Below are 22654 nucleotides of genomic sequence, written 5' to 3'. Positions count from 1 at the left end.
GAATTCCCCTTAAGGTTTTATTGAAATGCACCTGCAAATGCAACATAAATGCCATACAAAACTGCCCAGTTTAGACGGTTTAGATGACAAAGGCAAGAGAGTGACTCCGTTTGTTCTTATTTTTAAAACATACAGCATAGGTACTTTTCAGAATGAATATATTTACATTCATTTTATTTCTTTTCACCTAAACAGTATATTGGCTTCAATTACCTCTGCTTCCAGGAACAGGAACACTATCAGCAACACCCTCACTCATTATGTCTCGGCTTCCGCGAGCTGTATCTAATGAAGGTATTAGCCCCAAGTACCTAATTTTACATGTCTCTAGTTCCAGATGGGCCGGACAACTAGTTCACCTATATCCCACTGGTCCATATAATGTATGACATTACCTGCAACTGCAAAAGTGCGTTGCTCTGTGGAAACCAAAGTCATTTCTAATGCTTTGTGATTGAGGTCTGCCACAGGCTAAGGCTACAGACAGGCTCTGTGAAGGAGATAATTATGCATGCACACACAGCTGTCAGTCAGCCAGCTAAGGGGAATCTTCTTTGAGGAAAATAAAAACAGACTGTAGCCGATATAATGCAGTATTTGTATAGGAAATGACAGGTTTGGGAAATAGAGTGGAACGGGATGTCAGAGCTGTTGCGGCAAGGAGAGGAGATCTGGTGATAATCTCCCCCAAAACAGAAAATCTCACATAGATTCCTGTCTTAGTGTCAACATATTTATACATTCATACTGAACACATGGGTGTCCATTACACAATGTGAGTTTGATTAAAAACATTTTTACTTGCCACTATCTGGTGCTATCTAGTTTGGGTTTCATTTGTTTAGAAGTTTCTGTCTCCTGCCCCAAAACAATCTAGATCAGTGTATTTTAGTTTTTTGTGCTCACAGCCTTGAAAATGACATGATCTCAACATCTCTTTCCAGAAGCAGTGTCCTTATTACATAGATAATTCTTCTCTGGAAGAAAGTAGTTCCAAAAGATTGACATATGTCTCTTTGTTTGAAGCTGCGCTAATCAATATTTTAAAATTGAGAACAGATTTCAATGTGTATTGTGGAAGGGATCGCTTGTAGTGACAATCTCACAGAGAATTAGGACCTGACTACAGCTCTAATCAGCCTTTTAGTGTCTTTCAGCTCATTTTGTTTTGGTTTTACTTGGCTCAACTTTAGTGTTTTGTTTCATTCTTACCGTTCTCATTAAGCTTGTTTCAAGCAGCAGCTGTTCTTCTCTTGTTTTTTACATGTTAAGCACCAAACAGCAGACATACACATTTAGCTGGAAGATGGTGAACATGTTGCATATAGCAGCTATACATCCAGATATTTCCCTCAGGAGTAAACAGCGCAAAAGGAAGAGTGAGTATTTGTTAGTGGGGTTTTTAAACATAATCTTTCGATGCAGTGAGCATCACAAGCAAAATTAAATTCACCCCCCATTATTGAGGTGGAGAAATCTCAATGACTTTTCAGATATGTCAGCAAATTAAGTTATGAGATATGTAAAGTGAATAAAAACACCAATATTGGCTAAGTGAGAAAATGTATTTTTTTCAAATTTAGGTGGACTTGACCTTTAAAAGATAGGTTGAGGCAGAGTAAATTAAGGGGCTGTGTGGAAAGACTTGTTTACAAGAAGCTGTTAAGGACTTGCGGATGACTCGGCTGCACCTCAGGGAACTGTTGTTAGAGCTTTTTTGGTAACAAGATGGACTAATCCCTGCCTTTAACTGAGGCGCATGCTCTAATAGCCTTGTATTACAGTGTTTTTAGTGTGTGTCGCTAGTCAGGACAAGAGGTTGACACAGGTTCACTCTCTCCAAACACACAACTCTTCACTGACTCTGAACACCAGTGAAACATTTAAATTGTTGCTCTCGCTGCTTGGTGGTGTTTAATGGTTTTTTCCTTCCCTCCCTCCCTTTCTCTCTTCTCTCTCTCTCTCACTCTCTCTTTCTCCGTGATTCTGTTACTGCTCTCTTATCTTCCCTCCCTCTGTTGTATTGGAAGGTGAGGTTGTTTTTGTGTAATGACAGTAACTAGTATCCATTGTCATGCCTACGAAGGAGTCAAATGCATTCCTCATTATATTCAAAATAGCAAAAAATAAGCAGTACAGAGTATCTTGTCATGTTGCAGTTGAATTCATGGGCAATACCAGGCAAGAAAATAACACCAGTGATGAAAATATTTCAACGTTATTGATGTTAACCCCCTCCCCCGTGGTTGATCTAATATGTAACACTCAACTCTTAAATTTGGCTGTGAAATGTTTTACAGTTTATTAATGATGATATCCCTCTGTATAATTACGACAAATTAATTAACACTTGTATCATCTAACAACCTATGGAGGTTTCAATGATTAATAAAAACTCTGGATGTACTCTGTCCACCCACACACTTTGTCTCACTATGTGGGCGCATTGTGTAATTTTTGATGATTGCAATGATAGAGATGCTTGAAGTATTACTGTTTATTAAAAAACGTTGTGCTGTCAGTGTGTCTCAATATGACGATGTGCGAGGAACCGTGTACGTACGCCTTGAATGCAGGAACAGAGGGCTAACTGCTTGTCATATGTGACAAAGTGAGAATTATGAGCATGTCAGAAATGCCTGCTATTAGTATGTGAAATTTGACGGTGCCCACAGTCAGAAACAAAATGATAGAGAGGAAGGAGTGTTTAAGGCTTACTAGTCTGTGGTTGTTCAAACAGAAAACAAATATTTTTTGAAAGGATTTTACATTTATGTTGACTAGTTTCTGCCCTGCCTTTGTTGACACATTAATGCATTTCTTGGCACATTACCGCCACCTGTAGTCAGCCACTTGCATCCTAGTGTGTGTGCATGAGGCACACCAAATGGGGAAAGACTCATGTAAAGACAGCGCCTCAGCGCTTATAGAGGTCAGAATCTCTTCTGAGCCTTTACCTGTAGTAAAGCAAATAACAACAATGCCATTTGTGATTTGGAATGTGACCTGAAAATGTTTGTAATATCAATGCAATAACCTGAAAATCTGAAGTGAGTCAGGAAATTCAATTCCTAGATCAGGCCGGGCTTATGTCTGAGTCCGAGCAAAATGAAACAGAAATTAGCCACCATGATCAGTTAGTTTTTTCTAACTGCCAAAATCTCTGTGGAACTCTGATTTATGTCAAATTCAAAGCTATTAAAAAGATTTAAAAGTTATCAATCCTGGACCAAATATTTGTTGTTTTACCGAAATCGTGTTTCCCATTGTCAGAACGACCAAAAGAAAAAAAAATGTTCCTTTAATATTAGGAATGTGTGGTAATAATTAAAGCCAACATAGATAAATGCTTCACCCATCTGGATTGTATTAGCTGGACAGTAACAGCAGACAAAGAATATGATCTTAAATACCCAGTGGAAATTAATATTAATATTATTACTTTTGTGTCCTAAATTAGATCGAAAGGCAAATCTCCCTTACTTAAAATTCTAGACTGTAGAAGTAGAGTGATTGTATGTACAGTAGGATATGTGCTGTGTACAGGTACAGTATATGCTAAGGCATTAACTATTCCCTTCTGTATCTTGCTTTTGACATTTTGTGTGACGTGTTTCATAAACCTAGTCTATCAAGAGAACCAGACAAGATATTTACTTTGAAATGAACTTGAGAAAGATACATTAGCTCTGACATGTTTCTTGAGCGATTAGAAACAGAATCTTCATTTCCAGTCCCTTCTTCAAACTGGGGTCAGAAACATGCCGTCCTTGAGCAGAAACACTTGATATCTCTCTGACCTCTGTGGTCTTTGATGTATAGTGCCGTCACCTGTTACTGTTGGCTTAGGAATCAGTCATTGCTGCTTTTTTTATATTCTCTCTGGTAATGTTGACTTGCTGCTTTGGTGCCTCCCTTGTCACCTCCCTGTGCCTTCAGGGGAGTTAAAATGTTCCACCAAAGTGTAATATCACTTCACTGATCGCATGATTCAATGCACCACTGCGCCACAGATTAAAGTCTTTGTTCTCAGAATGAATCAGAGCCTGTTTTGTGTGATTATTTGTCAGGTTTTTATTATTTGTTTGTTATGTTTTAATTACTATGGGTCATCTTTTTGCACTCTGACAGATGCTATTATTGTTCCTTATGTTTCAGATTCCATGTAATTATATTTGATTCTGTTACATCTAATTTGATTTACAAAACTCTACTTCTGTTTTCCATCTAAAAAGTTCCCTTTGTCAGCTGCACTATTGTTTTTATTATCATGATCCTTTTTTTTACATGCATTACCATGCATTTGGTCAGTGCTTATGTAGTTTAAAGACTGTCTTTCAAGATTCCGTATGTTTTATGACTGGCTGTAAATTTCCAAGGTACCACTGTAACCCTATATGCCAGACATTCTTTGCCTGTGCATGGTTGTTTTCACAGTTACAGTTTCATTAACAAATCTATCCCAGGGGGGGATTCCGTCTCACCTGTGTGGGTAGCTCGCCATTGTGGTCTGCATTCCTTAAATGTTTTACAGACAACTTTAAGCTGTTCGGTCAAAATTCTTTTACATCCTCTGCTCCTTTACCATGTAACTCATTAGGAGTGACTTCAAAATGATTGAGTGGATCTCTCTCTGAGAACTTACATTGATTACAACAACATGGCTGAAATGTAACTCCTCTTGCCAATGTCTCTGCTTAATTGGCATATATGGTTACTATATATGTGGTCTAAAGATCTGGTTTATGTTTCAACATTTATTAACAGGGGGTTTTGTCTTTTTGGTTTATATTTATATGCTGTCCTGTTGGCCTTGTTATAAAGATATGTCATCTCAGTGAGAAATTATTAATAAAAAGCGGAATAAATAATTATTTTTTTAAAAGGAATGCACTGTTTTGTATTCTGTTCGTCCTGTGGTACATACCGTACCGCATAATCAAGGCCATGTATTGCAATGGGAATGCTACCTTTGGCAGCGAGCCGTTCTGATAATTGCTGAGTGGGTGTCAGGCCTTTAGCGAATTTGCAACCAAGTGAGGCAACAAAATATGTCAAAACATGTTTTATCACCAACCACTACTTGTTCTAGTCATGCCTTACTCATCAGCCTTCTTCTTCACCTCTTTGTTTGAACGTTGACCTCATTAAGGTGAGATGAATTTGAAGTCAAACTTTAGAATTAAGGGTTTAGTTTAGTGAAAGTGCAGATTGTTAGATTCTTCTTCAATGAGTCAGTCCCAGTTCATCTTTATAAAAGAAGAAAACTATTTCATGTAACTTTCGTATTTTATTTACACATCATTGACTAAAAGTTGTTTTTTGAGCTCAGCAGGTTATTCATCAGTATCATTATTTACACTTTAGTATTTCTGGACAACTTATATAGGACATTTATTTGAGCCTAACCTTCATAAGTCTCCCTAAAATGAATGACCAACATTCATAACAGCCTCATTGCCATTTCACAATATAAATACTTAGAAGATTGCAAAGATGATTGGTAAATAACAGTTCTGTCTTTCTTTCTTTCTTTCTTTCTTTCTCTCTTTCTTTCTTTCTTTCTTTCTTTCTTTCTTTCTTTCTTTCTTTCTTTCTTTACTACTTTAATTACATACTCAATTAATTATTTTTAATGTCACTTATTTACACTGCGATATTGTTTTTTTGTACCATGGCAACCGCGCTTTACTTCATAATACCTTTATTTGACGCCAATTTACTTCAGTCTACTTTCTGCTCATTGTCTACTGTTTGCCTGTTTTTCTTGTGTGTTTGCTTGTTTGTTTGTTGGTTTTTTGCTTTCAGTCTAAAATGTTACTGTAACAAGGGAATTTCCCCGCTGTGGGATGAATAAAGTATTATCTAATCTAATCTAATCTAATCTTCTTTCTTTCTTTCTTTCTTTCATTTCTGATACTAATGACATACGTAGGCTATGTTATTGTGTGGAAAGCCCGCTTTTATTAAGCAACTGTAGGAAGGCATCCGGAAACGTCAACAGACAAGCGCATCAGCGCACACAGGGCAACAAGCGCGCGTTAATAAGCTGTTAAATTTGTTCAATGTGTTAACCTTGACTCCTTGCTTCGTGTCCAACCGTGAAAAGAAAAACAGTGGAGACTCGTGATCTACAGAGCCCACGTTAAAAAATGAATAATGCCGGGGTTTAAATCCCGTTTCTGGTGAGCAAATTAACGAACTCGGCTTTCAGTCTGGGTAGCGTAGGGGTTTATTTCAGACAATGGACACACTATGTACAAAACTTAAACTTATTCCACCAACTCTGCTCCAATCTCATCTACAACACATCTGCTTCCTCTTTCTCTATCTCTCTTCTTCCCACTTTCCACAAACACACACACACACACACACACACACACACACTCACACACACACACAGGCCAATATGCCAACTATAATTTCTAAATATCTGTCCAAACCCGGCCCAGCCCATCAGGTACCGTAGGGCACGGGTCGGGTATCCAAGCCCTAATGTGGATGCGCCGACAGTGTTGTTGTCATTACTTTGAATTCGTCATGGGAGTGACAGGATAATGGTACTGTGGTAGTCAGGGGTTCACCAAATTACATCCTCCCATCCTGAGTGGATGATTGTTTGAACCGAACTTCACTCATTCACTCAAAACTATAATTAAACTCATGGTGGGACTAGCCAAAAAGTCAGGGTATTACCAAAGTTATTAGGATACACCGTCTGTAAACATGTCTGTACATTCTGCATGTTGTACAGTCTATTCAATAGATGTTGAGATATTTCAGTTAAGTAAAAGTGGTGGACTGACGAACCGACCGAAATTGCCATTCCTTGACTTATATTCTGTTGTAACTGAAAGTAACCACTGCACTTATCTGTAGTTGTAACTGATTATTTCATAAGTCTTTTTCCAAACTGTCAAATGAAAGGATTAGTTGGCTGCAGATCTACAAAATCCCTTCAAAGAATTTTCTTCGGTTGGCCAATCAAATATAAAGGAATATTCACCATCACAGCGATAATCTGTCCATCTGATTTAAAGACGATTTTTGTTTGTTTTAAACACACATGTAGATGTTGAGCTTTTTTCCAGTCAGTTTTGGGAGCATTTTCAAACAAGACATCCATCAGTTGAATTCTCCAGTCGGCTTAAAGTGTGTCTTCATTCCCAGCACCCTCTCAATCAATCAGTCCATTTTCTTGTGGTTCCCTGTGGCTCTACTCTGTTAATGCATAGAACCCTTCCTTAGCTGTCTCTAATGAGTTTTCATCATCATTGACATCAACTGAATGACAGTGAAACAGAGGTATTAGGGCTGTTTTTAATTGAATCTGAGAGAGGAGAAATTGTTAGACAAAGTCGCATTGTAAAGCTCTTACTGTAAGAGCTGAGAGCTTTAGGCTGCATCCGCTGATCAAGTTGTCAGACTGTGCATCTCACTGTTGAAGTCGCCATGATTTCCATGGCTCGGGGGTTGTGGTCGGTGAGACATGATGGATTCACACCCTTGGGGATACACCTCACCTGTGTGTGTGTGTGAGTGTGTTCTTGTGTGTGTGTGTGTGTGTGTGTGTGTGTGTGAGTGTGAGTGTGTGTGTGTGTTTGATAAGCCACAGATCGACCAATAAATAACTTGATAGGAAAAAGGAACTTGGCAGCTTGGTCAGGAGCCATTTTTGGGGCATGACCATAGTGTCCATTTTTGGCTCGTTGGGGGAAGAATCATGTTTACTTAAATAGTCTCCTCTTCTCGAGCACATTGAAAAAAACACTTAATGCCCACAGAGTGGTAAAAATATCACATCTCCCAGGATGCTGTAAAATCATTACCTTGTGATGTCGGCTTTGGTTTGTTTTTTACAGACTATAAATGTCTGTTTTTCCATTCTAGGAAATCAATCTGCACAGAGTCTGTCCATTTTTGATTTTCTTTGTTATTCCAAAGCTGATGACTCGTCCCTTACGCAACTCTGCCATGAGGAGAGCAGATCAGCAGTTCTGCACAACTTCTGCAGTACAGAAAGATTGCCTGCTTGACCTTGTGTGCCTTTTTGTGTATATGTTTACAAAAATACATGAATGCACCATTTGAACGCACTTCTATCAGCTTGGGTTGTTTAAATGAGTTCAGTTTGCCCGTCATCAACAAGTCGAGGAATTTAAACCCGCTTGCTGTCATGTCACCATGCTTTGCTGTAATTGCACATTTTAAGCAGCAGTATTTGACCTGATGAAATATGTAAACAGGCATGTTATGTAACTCAGAGCAGGGTGTCAGGGGGTTTAGTGAGTGGACTAAAATCAGAACCACACTAAAAGAGTGCAACCTCACTCAGACCTGTGCAGCATTTGTTTGAACTGATGTCACATGTTGAAAAAGAAATCTACAAGTCAAACCTGCAAGCATTCGTCATCCATCGCACAATGTTTGTGTTTTGTATGATTGCATATGTGTTTTTGAAGACAGTGTACATGTCTGGCATCAGTTACTTTTCTTGAGATTTAAGTTGAAAAGCCCATTTATTGTAATGTGGCATCTGTTTAAGGTTTGTGTTCTGTTTGATTACATATGGATTTCTTTACAGAGGTCCAAGCATTACAAATTAGCTAGAAATGCTGTGATATGTGGCAGTGCTTATTTTGTGCTTATGTAGCTGTCCCTTTAGAAATAAACACAAGTAAATAAATAAATAAAAGGGTTTATGTAATTTCTCAGCATTAATGAGTAATTGGCAGAATAAAAGGAGGCAGAGTGAATGTGAAAACATTGAAGGAAGAAACACAGCCAGTGCTTTCCAACAAAGATTACAGTGTTGAAATTTTAGTGCCAAAGGGATGACAAATGCACAACAAATGCCCTTGGAACTTTCCCTGCGCTGTTTCTCCACAGCGTAGCAGTTGTGAAAATAATAACATGAAGTGGTAGGTTGCTGAGTTGTGCTCATTTTACCCTTTTTAATGACTGCCTGTAAGTTTTATTCAGCTTTAGTGTTATTGTAACATTTTCATGATGGGAATTTGATCCGATCGAAAATAATCACGGAGTGCTTTTGGCAGAGAACAACCTTGGATGTAATTTAATTGTCATTGCAGATGGAATGAAAGAATGTTGACGCTGTGAAATACGTGACTGAACTTGGATTATGTGAAGTTTCTCTCTCCTTCTTTCTCTTTCTCCCTCCGTTGAGCTTATCTCTGTTTGTGTTGCTGCATGGAGGCAAGGCACTCTGCCAAGAAGTTACATTACAGTCGCTGGTTGACATAAACGTGGGTGTACAAAGGACTTGGAGGGCTTAAATACTTTATTGTGTATGTAATTTGAACTGAGCAATTATATCAGCCAGCCTTTCAAACAAAGGGCTTCTATCAGGCAGGTTCATGTGTTTTTAATTAACAGCGTTTTAAGACATGAGGAGCAGACTAACCAGAGAAATACAGCCACGATAACGATCAGTGCATCTGAGGTGCTTTAGTATAATGTAATTCTTTATGGTGGTGATGATGATGATGAGATGACAACTATGGTAGTCCCATTGTAAAAAGACAAAACACAGCCACATTATGAATGTAAGTTTTTAACACATCTGACTACATCAATTATTTCTCCCAGCAATAACTGTTCTTCCCTTCTGTGGGTTTGTGGGTTAAACAGCATCTGTCATTTACAGTAATTCACTAATTGCTTAATTGTTACGAAGCCCTCATCTCAGATCTTAAAAATACATATGTCTGAATTTAAATACAGTTTCTCTTTTAGGCTGAGAGGGAACTTAAGGGTTGTGTTTACTAGCACATTGGAGCAATTTGGCAGCCTGCTACCCCATTCAACACAATGTTGCACTAATCCAGTTTAAAAATAATTAGCTACAGGCTCACAGGCCTGTGAAATTCATTTCCCTGATTGTAAATGTTCCTGTCATAGCTTCCATCCTTTTCAGCTAGTTCCCAGAGAAGAAATCCATCTGTAAACGTTTTTCACATGGCTTTTATTCTCCCTCTCAAAAATAGTTTGTTAAGATTGTTTTTAATTTTCAAACGTTGAAAATACAAAGTGATTTCAACTGCACAGTGCTGCATCGGTGCACACGTTTCCACTTAAAGGGTTATTCTCATTGTCACTGTTTCCTCCCCCTCAGCTCCTAACCTGAAGGGGCGACCTCGGAAGAAGAAGCTGTCCATCTCTCAGAGGAGGGACTCTCAGAGTCAGGCTCAGGGTCAAGGGTCACTGGGGTCAACCCAGGGGTCAACAACGGTGGCAGCACAAGACCCCTGCAGCCCAGACAGCAAAACCTCCTCCAAGGTAAGAAACAATAAGATAACATAGGATAAGGTAAGCCAATATTGACCCCTTAGGAGAAATTCACCTTTTCACACAGCACAACAGGCTGAGAGGTAATAAAACAGATAAAGAACTCATATACAATATAGAGACGTGTATATATATTACAAAACTTTAGACCAACATAATATTCAAGTGAATTCCAGTATGTCCAGTATAGAAAACGATGAATAAAGTACACTGTATGAAGAGTATTATACAATAAACAGTAAACAAAAGTCCCCTATCCTGCACTAGCTCTGACACGTGTTGTTGACCAACTGCTTTCCATGTCGTCCTTACAGAATATCTTCTGTTACAGAAGTAGGCTAACACATTTTAATTTCCTAAACAATTCACTGTGACAGTAATAGCAGCAGTGTAGTGCTACATTATGTACCATACATGCATTTTGACTTTATATGATCCTTGTCAAGGGGAAATTCATTAAAACACTTTGATATAAGATATTTCATTTTTGGGAATCTGATTTTGTTTTAGTAGATAACCCTTTTTCTATTAAACGGCATACTGTATTCATGATAATATAGGTCTACAACTATTGTTTTTGTTATTGAATAACTACTTATTTTCTTAATTGTTCAAAAATATCGATTTACTCACACAAGACTAAGAGACGCTGCAAATCCTCACAAATAACCAGCAGGACCTGAGAAATGTTTGTGATTTATACTTTTAAAATAACTCAAAATATTTGTAGATTATCTTTCTATCAATTTGAAACATATTAGGTCAGGATTGCATAGTTATTGAGCAGCATTCTCTTTGTCTGTATGTCTTTTCTCAGTATTGTGCAGTATTGTGTTGAATACTTGATGAAGAAAATTGAAAGTTTATTTGTGTTAAAAAGAAGTAAAATCATCACATCCTGATGCAGATTGTTTTCATGCAAGTTAATGATTTTCAGTGACATTTTGTTATTGATTCTGTATTTTCACATCTTTCACTGCTTCTTTGTATCTGACATTGGTTGTAATAGTCACATTGAAGGAAATATCTATAAAAACTTTTCCACAGCTGTTATTTCTATGACCTTGGACAGCTAAAACAATATGAGCAATTCTCTCTTGAAGCTTGAGTCTAACTAATCTGTGCTTAATCTGTAATGACAAGAAGAGCTGCTCCATTGATTATTAATGAGAGGCGGCATCTGTGGCCAGTAAAAATATGTGTTTGTGCTTGAACCCAAACACATCATATTTCGTTTAATACTTAGTCATACTGTCTGACTTAATTTGTTTAACACACTGTTAAGGGTTTAATTTTCATCTAAAGTTACGCTCTCTCTGCAGGTCAAACCCAACTGTAAAACGGTACCCAATGGAAAAATAACGCCGGCAGCCAAACACAAGGCCAACAGCCTCAGCAAGAAATCCTCAGCTGAAGAGAAGGAGAAAGGGAAGGATAGGGAAAAGGAAAAGGAAAAGGAAAAAGAGGAGGAGAACGAGGCGGAGAAGAACGAGGAGGAAACATCAGAGGAGAGCCGAGCTGAGGAGCAAGCTTTCTTAGTAGAGCTCTACAAGTACATGAAAGAAAGAGACACGCCCATAGAGAGGATCCCCTTCCTCGGCTTCAAACAGAGTGAGTAGGACAATGTAGTCTCTTATTCCCTCACTGGCAATGTTTAAACAATGAGTAGGCTTGTTTTGACTCAATCGTCTAATAGTAAAGTTAGTCTAGATACATTTTACCTTGGTTATTTTGGAGATTTAGGTCATACCATTACCAGTGGGGAAGGTTAGGCGGACGGAAGGAGATAAAAGATACATGTAGGAAAACCTATGCAAAATTTCCATGCAAAAAAAAAGAAAAAACTTCATTTGAACTTGAAAATGTCTTGAGCTCTCAGAGATGTTAGTTCCAATATCAGAGTGAAACTGCACTCTGTAAGTCACATGCAATAGTTAGATAAGCATGGAAAAACCCTGTGTGTATTTTAATCAGCATATCTAACCACGTTATCTTTAGTGTTTCTGTTTTGATCTGTATGAACCAGTATAGAACCAGTATCTCTCTGCTCTCAGTCAAGTCAAAGGCAGACTGTGTACTAACTATCCAACATAATAAAGCTTTAGCAAAGTGAAGATTTCTGCCAAACACTGCAGGCATTACGCCCAAAATCTCTGAATTACACTGTTGTTGTACTTAAAACAAATAAAAAACACAACATGTCAATATGTGGTAAAGGAATAATGGTCTATTCTGAGAAAAATCACATCAAGCGGTTAGTAAATTGTCTGGAGGCTTCCTGTCAGAGCTCATTTTGGCTTGCTTTTGTATGAGGAGAGAATATCTTCTCACACTTGTCAAAGGTTTTTCCTGTGAAGGCCAAGAACGTCCTCTAACAATGTTTAAAGAACATCACATGTATGCAAAACACGTCTGCCCAAGATGAGAGATTCTTCAATATAGGTCAGATGCTTAGCTTGCACTCGGTGTGCACAGGACAGAGAGAAGAAAAAACATGCATGTAAACATCATAAAGGGCGTGCTCTTGTCTCTTGAAACTGTTTCATCTCGATGCAAGAATCATGGGAACATGGCCTCTCACCACAAACCTTTTTTTTAAATGTACTTCTTTCTCAGTCTTTATTCAAGGGAGGAAATCACATTTGCATTCATGTCAAACAAGCCTAGAAAAGATGTAGCCGCTCACATCACAACGTAGCACAAAAACATTAGCAAGTTAACGAGAGGCGGGAGAGAGATTTCTATTGACTTTAATGGTGACAGTTTACAGCACAGTAAAACTCATTACTCTAAACTATTACATGAAGGTAAGATGTGGTCGCCTTGACTCTGCTAACCACACCGCGGCGTTTTGACAATCCTGTCATCTTGACTGCCGACATGTTGTTGCTTAAATAGGTCATTGTGGTTAAGGGAAACAGAGAGAGTGAACGAGGGAGGAAGAAAGAGAGACAGAGAGAGAATTACTTACCCAACATGCTTTACTTTTAGTTGGCATTTTGCGCTCAGAATAAAGTCGAGCTCCACGCGCCAACTGTTTTACATACAGTACATGCTTTGAATCTCAAAACCAGACACATCATAAGCAAGGCCCTCATTAAATGATGAAATCATGCTGTTTAAACTTCGTCCTTGGCAGTGAGCACACATCAGCACATGTAAAAAGGAATGGCGAAAAAAGGAAAACACATCATAATTAATACAACAAACCCTTAGATGTAATCAGGCGCCGTTTTCATATTCTTCCTTTTAAACTCGCTACAAATGCATTAAAAGATCAAAGAACTCGCTTTCCTGTAATGGAAATTGAAATTATGTTCTTGTAGTTGCGTTTGATTAATACTCTTATTAGGAAGTTCTCTGGAGTTTAACAAAGAAACAGACTGTTGAATGATTTACCAGACTAACCCATGCTTTGTTGGCTGTTTCACATAAATATCCATTTGATTCACCTCCACACAAAAAATATGAATATGGACTATTTATGTACAGTATATTCCTATTCATCTCCTAGCTGTGGAGTCTCACCTGATTTATTTAAGACTACAATTGTGACTCTTTACAGCTAAAAACACAGACATGAAACCCAAACATTCATGGCTCATAACATATTTTAAACCCAGTAATATTCCCTTTTATATAATTTCACGCATGTAAATTATGATAAATAATCGTTTATTTGATTCTCTTTCAATTAACAGATAATTGTTAAGTCTATGAAATATCAAAAATAGTAATCACAACTTCCAAGGTGAAATTTTACAGTCTTTTTTGTCTGACCAGCAGTAAAGCCAAAGACATTCAGTTAAACTATTTTGATATTTCTTTCTATTTCTGCTTTTAAAAAATACTGAAATTATTGGGCAATGATACAAATTGGGGCAGATTATTTTACTACATTGTCTTATCAGCTGTAATACATTTTACAACACATCTACTATATGAAATGCTTCAAGATGGCTGTATTCAAGAGTCATGGACTAATATAAGTATTTTGAATGTTGAATTTTTAAAATAACTTCAGTAAACCTATTCATAGAGGCTGAATGCACACTAGCACCAGGAAATGACAGAAAATAGTTGGCTGTTACATTTAAGGAGCAGTACAGTTGGAGAGGAAAACAGTTTTGTGCTGCAGTTTATTCATGCGAGCTGCTGTCCTATTTTTTATCACTTGGTTAATATTGACTTTGCTCTACAGCAGCTGCTATTGAAATTGTATGGGTGCCGTTAGAAGCGTTGAAAGAAATGACAGAGAGCGGATTGAAGGGGAATAAAACAGGAGTAGTTGTGGTTACATTGTATATTCTGAATGCCCTTGATCTGCAAGATGAACCTGTGTTTGTGTGTGTGTGTGGTTGTGTGTGTGTGTGTGTGTGTGTGTGTGTGTGTGTGTGTGTGTGTGTGCAGGCATCAGCATGTGATTGTGAACATCAGTTCCAATTTGTCTCCTTCTTTCTGCCTTGTTGTCTAATTGCCATGCCATCGGTGTGTCATTGAGGCTGCATTTTGTTCCTGTTTTGTCATCCTTATCTCAGTGATAATTGCCCCTGCCAAATAGAAGGGAATTAAGAAAAGAAATTGCTAATGACAAGACATCTAAGAAAAGGCATGTTCTCTCATTTCCTTTATCTGTTCTGTTCCCTCCCAGTCCCGTGTGCTATTGTGGTAATTACAGTCGATGCATAACAAGCTAGTTAAATAGACCATCTTTCTGTTTCTACAGTCAGAAAGCACAATACGCCAGAGTGCTCAGTTCAAACAGAAAAAAACCTACCCAGCTCCCTTTGTTATTCCACCCGTGCATTGACAACGGTAGCAGAGAGGAGGGAAGGAAAAAATCAATGCTGTCAAATGCGGTGATAGGAAAATGTCATTTTGACAAATGCAAGGCTTTGTGTACGCACAGATTGAATTTTGATGGATTTCTCCCCAGGCGAGGCCTCCTTTTCTTATTTATAGGCCTTCATATAAAAATGTTAAACAATGATGTTACAGAAAGCAAATACAAATGTCATTGGCACAAAAAGTCCCCCAATGAACTTGTGCTTCTTTGTTTGTGGGAAACATTTATTTCAAAGATAGACAACCCTTTGAAGCCTTTCTGAAAGCTTACATGGCTATTTTTAGAAGAATGTTACACAAGACTTGTATTTCGTTATGGCCTGTCATGGGGTATTTGCACGTGGAAATCAATGCAAATGAATTTGCATTAGTTCAAACACAAGTTTGAGCATATTGCCAAGCGTTTGATGCTTGTAATGGTTTTCATTCATACCTGCAGGCTGCAGCTGAGGGTGAACAAATCTCTTTGTCAGGATGAAGAATATGCTGTATTTTTATCACATAGCAGTGATTGCACAAGTACTCAATATTCATTTGCATCCTTTCAGCTGAAGTGCAGCGTTGGTTTGTGTGGATATGATAAAAAAGCTGTTTTCATTTTGTCAGTAGAGAAATATGTAGTTACTATATTCCTGTAAGATGTTCAAATCAAAATGATTACGTCTGTCTGTCTGTCTGTTTGTCTGTCTTAATATATATCTACATTGCTCAAGTGCCACATCATAGTTGCACTACTGACATGTCATTTTGTACTATACATTCTGCTTATCAATTTTGCCTATTATGCACATACCACTACCCCATTGGTTTATTGTTTGTCCTCTGAGAGAGGCCAATTTGAATAATGACTATTTTTACTATTGATATTTAAACACAGTTTGCTGGTAATACTTAAATTAGGGACTTTAACTTGGAATTATTATAATTATTTTTTTACATTTTTATATTGCTGCTTTTACTTAAAGATAAAGGATCTTTACTTTGTTCAGCCCTGTATTCCTCTTCCTCTCTGGTGTAATGACTGTATGTGACGTTATGTGTTTCAGATCAGTTTCTGACTGCTTTGTTTGTCTTCTTTCTCCCACAGTCAACCTTTGGACTATGTTTCAAGCTGCTCAAAAACTAGGAGGATATGAGTTGGTAAGTATTCACATATGCGGTGATATATTTCTTCTCTTTCGTCAATGTCTCTCCCTCCTTCCTTCTATCTCCCCCTCTTTCAGTCTACTTTCCTACCCACCTCCCTAATTTCTTCCCTGTCTTTTCTTTTTCTGCCCTCCTTTTGCCCCTTGAGGTCAGTCACTATTTTCCCAAGAAGAAAGTCTCGCTCAGAGACGCATTTAGCAAAAATGATGCCGTTGTTTCAAAACCCCCTTGGAGTGGAAAACACATGTTTCTCTGCTGTGCACTGGTTTAGAAGGAAATTGGTCAAATCGCTCATTTTTTCCCATGATGGAGATGAAGTGAAATGCACACATATACCCACGTACAATTCATGCACGCACATACACAACCAAAGTTAGTCAGAAATGAGTATGTATGAGGCAGAGGCATTTAACTTGGCAGCCCCACCTGCACCATTCACTATTCATGTGCGACGTGTTTCCAAAGTGAAGTCAATGTTTGATGTTAAGTCCTCAAATGTGTTGCTCATGTCTGTTTCTTCATTAACTAGCTGGTTTAATGCCATCCAAACAAACCGCCAGACCAGACCATAAACAGGATACAGCTCATATAATTGGGGCTCATATCCTTTTAAAACCCTCATATCTGCAGCTGATTATCTCACATTTCATGTTGAGGCTTTGTAAGCTCTGTGGCAGCTTGGAGTTCCGTGTTGTAGCCCATCATCTGTTATGGGATAAGGGGTTATAGCAGGAACAACTGACTGCATGATGTTAACAGAGTTTATTATGTTAGAGAATTGAGTGTCGAGGATTCAATAACTGGAACATCATGACTCAGTAACTCCCCAAGACCTAAAAATGATGTCAACCACTTATGTTTTTCTCTTTGTTTTTTTTCTTTTCTTTCTTCCTCTCATATTTTTTCAATTTTCCTCACTCTACATTGATTTCATTGTCATCCTTTTCCTTTCTTTCTTTTTCTCTTTTTCTCTTTGTCTTATCGCTTTGTCTTCTCATCCGTCCCTCCAGATCACAGTCCGCAGACAGTGGAAGCATGTATATGATGAATTAGGTGGGAACCCCAGCAGCACAAGTGCCGCCACGTGTACACGGAGACACTACGAGAGGTGAGTTAATATACTTGGCAGTTATATATGACACATTATACAAACATACATGGAACAGTTTGCGTCACCTGAAGTGAATAAACTCCCTCACAGCTGCATCAAATATGATTTCACAGTGCTTTTTTCCTAACATCAAGACACTACAAGACAGAAATTGATCTTATTCAGGGGAACTCAATGCACCTACATATATGTGGAGCATATTCTCATCGTTAGGGCATGCAGTACTAATAGGATGAAGAAATGCTTTCCTTATGGAACTAAATCAATTCATGATGAGATAAGATTCAGTTATTTTCTTAGGATTAATTGATTAGTTGTGTTGCACTATGGAACCAATTAAGCCTTAAACTCCACCCATGCTGCGTTACAAGCAGGCTAAAGAAGTTTTACAAGCTCAAATATGACTGCAAAGTTTTGAATTATTAAGTGACCTCCATGGATGCACACATATACAGTGATTACTCTTTCCACTGTATATGCATTACAAGTACACAGAACTGCAAGACAAAATGCACCAGTTTATTGCATTCATCTAATCGTTCAGTCAGATACTGCAGCATTTAGAACCTCCACATTATAATCACTGAGATGGTATTACCAAACCAAAGCAAGCATATGAATATGATCCTGTGGGAGCTGTGAGGGTATTATGCAGGGCTGTTTGAACACACCTGTACACACACACTCACTCACACACACACACACACACACACACACACACACACACACACACACACACACACACACACACATACACACACACACAGACACACAACACAAGTTTGCAAACACTCCAACTTTACCAAGGTTAAAAAAAAACACAAATACGATCTTTCCAACAAAAGATAAGCAGTCGCTCATGAGGTGGGTCATTCCTCCAGGCCAGCGACACTCTCCACATCCCTCCGGCTGGTGGAGTTTCATGCATCAGCAGAGCTTAGGCACACACACATTCACAAACACCTGTCAGTAATACGGCAATATGCCATGAGGGAGCCAGGCAACTTCGTATTGTGTCAAGATTGCATGCTGTAAGCGAATTTGCAAGCACAGGCAGTGGCGACCGGAGAGGCTTTTCCAGGAAATCTGTGAAACCATATGTGTGAGAGTGCATTGTTCAGTGTGTTGTATTTGTAGACAAGTTGACAATGTGCCTCTAAATGTTCGGCTGAGGGAGCTTTCAGTGTTTACACTGCGTTCATAGTTGTTTCTAACTAGCTCAAACAGGGATGTGTTTCAGAGGAGCAGTTCCTTATTTATACTAATAATTCATATACCTTTAAAAAACTAGAATATGCCTCTGATCTCATACAATCAGTATGTTGTGTCTCTGCCAAGAAATTACTTTGAATCCAGATGTGAAAAGCTATATTATTCATCAGTTTATAAAGTGTAAATAAGGTCGTACAGTAGGAAGAAGGCGGGGTGGATGAAACGGTGTGCGAAGTGCTGAGGTGTGACTGCTGCTGCGCTGGCCTTTCCTTCTCCAGCCACCGAGAAGCAGCTGAGAGAAAATAATGCTGAATCAATACAAAGCAATAATATCCACACACTGCAGTGAATATCTGGCTGACAGAGAGAGAAGGTGTAAGAGAGAGGTGGAGGTGATGGGGCATGTGTGTGTGAGAGAGAGAGGGAGAGAGAGAGAGAGAGAGAGAGAGAGAGAGAGAGAGAGAGAGAGAGAGAGATATCAGCTGAAGCTGAGCAAGTTTCCATTCAGGGGAATCATTTTAGCTGAGGCTCTGTGTTTGGGCTGCTTGGAGGGCAATTAGCTTCATTGTATTAACTCAGCAAACACGGCCATTCTCTCCGCATGATGAATGAGGCTGTTTGTGGGCTCGCTGAAGTGTGTGTTTGTTCCCCAGAGGTGTCTTTGTTTCCACCTTTAATCATTAGTCAATGTGCTACAGAAATATAATTCACAAGGAAGAATGTACAGAGTACAAACTGAAACAACACTTATGGTTTCCTTTTCTCTCAGAAGGATCACTTCTGATCTGTCTCAGTGGGCCAAAGTACAGAGCAGGAAATGTACGACTTAAGCTAGTAGGAAGAAAGGAAACAATATTTCAGGACATAATTCTTTTAAATTAAGTGAATATTCTTGGCTGTCATTGTGTTATTTGGGTTAAAGACTGAATATCCACAAACATGCAGCTCTCATTTTAAATTATACACATTATGCCTTTACAGCCCTAATGGTAAAATCATATGAAATGGTTTCCTAGGTGATGTTATTGTGTAAGATGGAGCCAGGGGCATAATTATTATATTCGTGCTGGCCAGGAGCAGGTGGGAAACACTGGTAGTAATGGAGTTACATGGCTCGAATTGAACAGGAGATAACTTCAGCTAATTGTAATTTTCAAAGTTACCGTTTTTTAGTCGCTGAGTGCCGTTCATTAGTGTGCGGGGAAAAATCAATGCAGATATGTCCAAGCCAAGGTCTGCTGCTGCAGCTACAGGGAAGCTTTAATGATATTTATTTAAACCGTTTCCCGAGATTAGCTGTCAGGGCCCAGCGCTCTGAATTAAAAATGAGGTCATGAAAAAGATGGCATCAATAACCTTGAAATAGACTGCCTTTTGCTTCTGTGCTGTGCCATTTTCTCTGTACCCCCCCCCCCCCTAACTCCCTGCCTTGCACTTCATGCTGTTTCTTTCATTATACAGGTCAGCGCCTTTTAACAGCTCCTACATATTTAATCTTCCTGGTTTCCTACGTGATCTCTTGTTACAGAAACATCACATTTCACTATCTCTGTTCATTTCTGCCTGTTACAGATTTTAATACCTCGCCATGCCTTGGCACTCTAATGTAATTGCACAACGGGGTTGGTATTGGGTTTTTTTTTTGGGGGGGGGGGGGTATCCATGGCAACAGAGAAGCAATTTAGAATAATTTGCTATTTAAAAACTGAGGTTTTGGGCAGTAGTAGAGAGTGCAGATGAGGGTTTTTGGATTAGATAATTTCATCTTTAAAGTATTAGATGTTTGCAAGATGTACTGTAGATGGAGTTTAAGGCTTGTAAAATATTCTCCAGCTCAAATGCAGAATGCAGATATGTGTTTCTTTTAAAACAGATGCACGCCGATGTGATGTTTTATTGATATAGCCTTTATTCATCCCTCCTGGTATCGATGTTCCTCTGCTTTGACTAAAGCTGCTCTCCAGCTGTAAAAATGCATGTGTTGCTAATAATTATCAAGAAACCTTGAGCCAGTCTTCACACTAAAAAATATAATAGAAGTTCAAATGTGGGGAATAAAAAGGAGACAGGAGATTTTAAATCTGGAGTATCTTGCCCTCGTCAGCATCTATCTGCATTGTCCTTGCTGTATTGCAGATACATCAAATGTGGCGCATAACACCAGCTTGCCTTGTCTAAAACTATAGCTCAAACTCAGATTTCAATTACTTCAACGTTTCTCGTTCTAAAGCAGTGGGATTACCATTAGAGGTGGTGGGGAGGGAGTATCACCTTCATGTCCTCCCTGCTTTGTATTCCCAAACCTAAGAGAAGCAGGGAGAGAGACAAAAACAGTGACAGATATTAATGAACAAGCAAAAATGATTCAATATTATGAAATAAGGAGTGGGAAAATGCAGAGGAGTTGCCGTATTAGAACATGGTTTCATATTGTCTGTCAGCATTCCTTAACACGATAAACAATGTCTTAACATGTCCGCATCAAAACCATAGCCAAATTCTTTGAATATGCATAACTCTTCTACTGAATCTGGACTTCAGATTCAGTGGGAATGCAGCCAAAGAGCTGCATGTTCTTTACACCAAAATAGCAGGCAGCTATTTAAACCTCTGAGAGCTAGATGGTTTCCAGAAGACAAAATACTTTATCGAGCATTCAGTGAAAAAAACTCTGTTTTTTTGCAGACATCTAACAAATCTAAATATTGGATGATTTCTTTATGCATGGTATTTAATCAAAAGGTCCAAGGTTTCCCTAGTGGCAATGAGAAATCACAAATTACTTCACTGACGTGTGACAGGCAATCGACCATATGAGAATTTATTCAAGCCTACTGAGATTAATAGTTCACTGTAGCAAATTAAATTAATGACATTGTTGCCAAGATTTCAGTCCACTTTTGGGCAGCAAGAGGGAACATACGATGGATATATTTGGATACTAATACTTGAGCGTGTCTTGATTCAGAATAGCACACATTTATTTTAAACAGTTAGCACTCTTGGCTCACACACCTGCTATGGCGAACATTTACTGCAAGCAGCAGCAGCAGCTAATGAGAGCGAACCCCGGGGGAACAGTAGAGGTCATTTTAAATCTGGTATTTTCAGACTTGACAAAGGACTTAAGTTTTTCATACATTCCTGTGCTGCCCTCCAGTTTTAACTGCATGAATGAGGGTCACCTCAAGTGGTTTGGCTTCAAGACAAAAGAGGAGCTTTGAGGCATGAATCCAAAGCAGAGGGAGCAGCTACAATGTCTGTTTATCCCTCTGCTGGCATCTTGTCTCTCTCTTTCTCCACAGCAGTAATTGTTTTTTCATTGCTGTGATGATGCTTAATCACTGCATTTAGATTTGATAAAGCTTTTATTTTATCTGTTTTATCTCATGGTCTTTTCCTTGCTGACTTAAAAAAGTAAGTCATTTGCGTGCCTCCAAATCTTTCCACAGCCTCCAGGGCTTGTCCACCAGCTCTTTGAATAGTTTTTTTTCTTCCTTTTTTTTCTTCCTTTTTTACGCATGAAGCTCTTGTGATCTTAACACAACACCAGTTAAAATTAATTTCAGCACGGATGGGAGGGAAACTGTTGAAATGGAACAGCCCGCAGGCTTTTTCTCACTATATATGGTGACTTAGGCATTTCTTGGATTCTAGCACAGGGCTTGTTCCTGTAACACAAAACTCAGATGAGAGCAGCACATTGCTGGTAAAGTCACCTTGTTTTTGCCAAGTTGTGTTTTTTGGGGGGAGGTGCTTTGTGTGCAATCCATTATTTCAAAGACACAAACATGCTTGGTTGACAGTTGTGGTTTGATGCTTTTACACTGATATTGATCTTCAGAAATATCACATATATATATATATATATATATATATATATATATATATATATATATAGCTGTATATTATATGTATGAAGCAATGTTGTTTCACTTAATTACTCCTATCTGTGCCTAACGTCTTCAACGTTTCTCCTCAATACATATATTACTTCCTTGTTATCAACATGGAAAACGGCTGCTTAAACAA

General features: G+C 38.5%; 1 protein-coding gene across 1 annotated transcript in view; it reads left to right on the top strand.

The window, feature by feature from the left end:
* arid5b (AT-rich interaction domain 5B) overlaps positions 1-22654 on the top strand; it is a 71036-nt gene that overhangs the window by 40975 nt on the left and 7407 nt on the right. The window contains exons 5-8 of the mRNA XM_034897610.1: positions 10136-10299; positions 11631-11919; positions 16241-16293; positions 17310-17407. Of these exons, the coding sequence (XP_034753501.1) occupies positions 10136-10299; positions 11631-11919; positions 16241-16293; positions 17310-17407 (604 nt within the window). The remainder of the gene's footprint in view (positions 1-10135; positions 10300-11630; positions 11920-16240; positions 16294-17309; positions 17408-22654) is intronic.

This window comes from Etheostoma cragini, chromosome 17 (assembly GCF_013103735.1).
Source record: "Etheostoma cragini isolate CJK2018 chromosome 17, CSU_Ecrag_1.0, whole genome shotgun sequence".
Taxonomy (NCBI): Eukaryota; Metazoa; Chordata; class Actinopteri; order Perciformes; family Percidae; genus Etheostoma; species Etheostoma cragini.
The sequence above is the reverse complement of the archived record's forward strand: the minus strand, read 5'-3'. Positions and strand labels throughout refer to the sequence as shown.